Source organism: Loa loa, assembly GCF_000183805.2.
Source record: "Loa loa unplaced genomic scaffold supercont3.674, whole genome shotgun sequence".
NCBI lineage: Eukaryota > Metazoa > Nematoda > Chromadorea > Rhabditida > Onchocercidae > Loa > Loa loa.
In genome coordinates, this window is record NW_018108854.1 from 9,544 (window position 1) to 13,626 (window position 4,083).

Below are 4,083 nucleotides of genomic sequence, written 5' to 3' on the forward strand. Positions count from 1 at the left end.
CACGTGAATAAATACGTTGCGAGACATCTTTTGCTAAATGGAAACTTTGTGGAACTTACGACTACCTCCGTGACATCGTTGCTGATGTATTCGTAGGGTACGGTTGCGAGGAAAGAGATAGCCACAATTTTCACATTGAGGTCTAGGTTGATGTATATTATGATGCTGTTGAAGTGCCGATCGAGAACAGAATTTCATTTCACATCCGAGCCAAGTGCAGTTATATTCCTTTTGCGTTTCAAGATGTTCTGAATATTCCTCTTTCGTCTGCATGGTCGCATTACAATAACGACACTTATACTTTTGCCCGACTGAAAAACTGATATGACGTTTATGTTTGCAAGTACCATTTTATATGCCAATTAATGAATGTAATTTGAAAAATGATTGCATCAGGATCATTTATCAAACCTATCAAGTCACAATTTAACTGAATTAAATTACGAGATGTGCCTCATTTTTTCGCCTTATGTTTTTTTTTAAAAAAAAACAAAACAAAAAGCTCATTCCCAATATCTTCCTCTGATGGAAAAATGTCAGATGAGGGGTAATTCTGAATTTTTCGTTGCAATGGGATCAGCTTCGAAAAGTACTAAATTGTACTTCACTGCCGTTAATGTTTTACAACACATTTTTATGTGAACATATGCGTTGAAAACCTCTTCTGCTAAACATAAACTTTGCAAAACTAACCTCTAACTTCGTGGTATTGTTTCTTGTGCTCTCCTAGTGCTCTCTTATAAGAAAAGAAAGAGCCACAGATTTCACATTGAAGTTTAGGTTGATGTTTCTCGTAATGCTGTCGAAGTAATTTTAGGGTACGCCATTTCTTTCCACATGTAGACCAAGTGCACTTATATAAACCATGTTCCTTGTGCGTTTCAAGATGCTTTGAATATTCCTGTCCCGTCTGAATAGTCGCAGCACAATAATGACATTTACGCTTTCGCTCAACTGAAAAACTGTTACGACGTTTGTGTTTAAAAATATCATTTTACACGCTAATTAATGAATATAATTTGAAAAATGCTGTATTAGCATCATTGACCTATTAAATTACATTTAAGGTTACTTAAATTACGAGATGTTGTTCACTTTTTTACCGTATGTTTTCTTAAAACAAGACGCTCGTTCTCAGTGTTGCCTCTAACGAAAAAATATCGGATGAGGGTGATTTTGAAAATTATGCTTTTTTTTTTTTTTTAAAAAAAACGTAATATTCTGGGATTCAAAACGATAATTCTGAAACTTTTGCTGAAATTAGATCAACTTCGGATTCGGATCCTTTGTATCTTATACTTTGAATTTCATGTAAATGAGTAAAAGCAGTAAAGTGGAAGGGATTAAAACGATATGTTATTATATAAATAATTCTCTACTGTTTGTTTCCGTTAATTGTCCATTAGTACTTCCCATCCACTGTAATATGCGATCGTATCTGAGACAACTAGTGCTAAATATAAGTTCCTATGGATGTTAACGTTTCCTGAGAAATACTCATGCACCGAATGGTCTTGTTAACCTAATGAACTTTGACCGACATTCTGATGGTTCCTGTGTCTACTAAAGTGTGCCGCAAGTGTGGATTTCATTTCGTTGGGCACAAAATGAGCATTTGTTAGACATCACTTCGTTGTGCCAATGGAAGTGCCTCTATAATCATAGATATTTCGTCAATATAGTTTCACATGCATCCATTTCAGGTAGACAAATAAATGCTGAAAACTTTGCCGAATTTGCAAAACTGAGAAGCTGTGTGGGAATATTTGCTGTCTTCTCAGTGATTCCTAAAAATTGAGGAACTTTTTACTTTGAAGTTTGTATTGACAGAATTTCTTGTGTTTGGAAAATGATGATGGATTGCGGAATTCTTTCCCACAATCGGGAAGTTTGCATTGATAACGAAATGGTTTATCGTGCGTTTGGAAATGTTTGTCATATTCGTCTTTGCCCTGCATGGTCGCATTACAGTCGACATGTGGACACTCATACTTTTTCACACCTGAAAAACAACTGTCATGACATTTGTTTCTATAATTTGTTTTGCAATCACTGCATTTGGTAATTAGCTGACTCAATTAGGAAACTGATCATGAAGATATCAATCCCATAAAACAAACTTCGCATTCCAATTAATTTAGAATACGTGAATTACGCGATAGTGTTCAATATTTTGGATATATTTGCGGCAAAAACCAAGTCTTAATGTTACATCTGATGGAACCTTGTGCAACGGATAGTTGTGAATTTTTTGGTGTTGGAGAGAACAGCTTCGACCTTTGATTAATTGCTGCTTATATTAAGTACCGTTAGCAATTGAGTGAAGACAGCAAAGTGAAAGGAAATAAAACACGTCATTATATAGATCTTTATTACTTGTTCCCGGTTATTGCATTGGTATTTCTATTAGTATTACCATATCCGAAACAACTAGTGCTAAATCCAAGTTGCTATGGATGTTAACGTTTCCTGAGAAATACTCATCCCCCAAAGGTCTTGTTAACCTAATGAAGTTTGACCGACATTGTGATGGTTCCGTGTGTCTACTAAAGTGTGCCGCAAGTGTGGATTTCATTTCGTTGGGCACAAAATGAGCATTTGTTAGACATCACTTCGTTGTGCCAATGGAAGTGCCTCTATAATCATAGATATTTCGTCAATATAGTTTCACATGCATCCATTTCAGGTAGACAAATAAATGCTGAAAACTTTGCCGAATTTGCAAAACTGAGAAGCTCTGTGGGAATATTTATTGTCTTCTCAGTGATTGTTTAAAACTGAAGAAGTATTTACTCGGAGGTTTGTGTTGACAGAATTTCTTGTGTCTGGAAAATGAGCATGATTTGTGAAATTCCTTCCCACAACCGGGAAGTTTGCATTGATAACGAAATGGTTTATCGTGCGTTCGGAAATGTTTGTCATATTCACCCTTGTCCTGCATGGTCGCATTACAGTCGACATGTGGACACTCATACTTTTTCACATCTGAAAAACAACTGTTATGACATTTGTGTCTATAATTTGTTTTGCAATCACTGCATTTGGTAATTAGCTGACTCAATTGGGAAACTGATCATGAAGATATCAATCCCATAAAACAATCTTCACATTCCAAACAATTTAGAATACGTGAAATACGCGAAAGTATTCAACTTTTTGCATACATTTGCGACAGAAACCAAGTCTTAATGTTACATCTGATGGAATCCCGCACAGCGGATAGTTGTGCATTCCTTGGTATGGGCGAGAACAGTTTCGATCATAGATTAATTACTGGTTGCATTTTCAACTTCGCGGAATGGAGTGAAAGCAGTAAAGTAAAAAGGAATAAGACGATATATCATTATATAATTCTTTACTACTAATAATTGTCCACTAATTGTAATTGTCCTTAACATCCAGTAATTGTCCACTAGTATTTCCCACTCACTGTTATGTGCAACTGTATCGGAAGCAATTAGTACTAAATCGTCCAAATTGTCGTGAATGTTAAGGTTTTCTGAGAAATACTCTTTGCTCCGAGTGACTTTGTTGGCTTAATGAACTTTGTGATCGTTTCATGTGTTAGCAAAGTATACCCTTACTGTGGACTTTCCGTTGAGCATAGAATGAATATTTCTTACCTGGAATATTTTGAACTGAAGCGATACATAGCAGAAGATTGAACCAAATGATGTATGCCATCGATACAGTGAACAACGCGTAGTACAGAATTTTTGAAATGGCAAAAATGCTCGTATGGAAGCTTTTTATTTCAGATTGGTTGGAATTAAACGACCAAAGGTTCAAACAGTTTTCAATTCGTGCGATTCAAATTATTTTTTTATATTTCTTTCCTTTGAATTCTCATTTTCCGATCTCTGAACTGGCGGTTGATGAATGTGCTTTGGGATTACTAGAAATATTGATAGCTTGAAAGTTTCCATGACAGAGGAAATGTAAGGATTTGCATAAATTAAAACTGGCGGATTGTTGGTAATAAATGTTACTGGTTAAAGGAATATTAATCGTACGGTTTTGAATAACTCTATCTGCATTTTGTGACAATCTTATGGAAATTTTCGGTTTAATCCGTACGGTATT

The 4,083-nt window shown here is 35.4% G+C and overlaps 1 protein-coding gene across 1 annotated transcript; it reads right to left on the bottom strand.

The window, feature by feature from the left end:
* Nucleotides 1–33: 33 nt before the first annotated feature.
* Nucleotides 34–3,231, bottom strand: LOAG_13227 (hypothetical protein; the record flags this gene model as incomplete). The annotated part of the gene is made up of 5 exons (XM_020448661.1): nt 34–311; nt 694–954; nt 1,811–2,002; nt 2,794–2,985; nt 3,165–3,231. The coding sequence occupies 5 exons, from the start codon at nt 3,229–3,231 to the stop codon at nt 34–36; spliced, it is 990 nt and encodes a 329-aa protein (XP_020301215.1).
* Between the last annotated feature and the right edge of the window lie 852 nt (nt 3,232–4,083).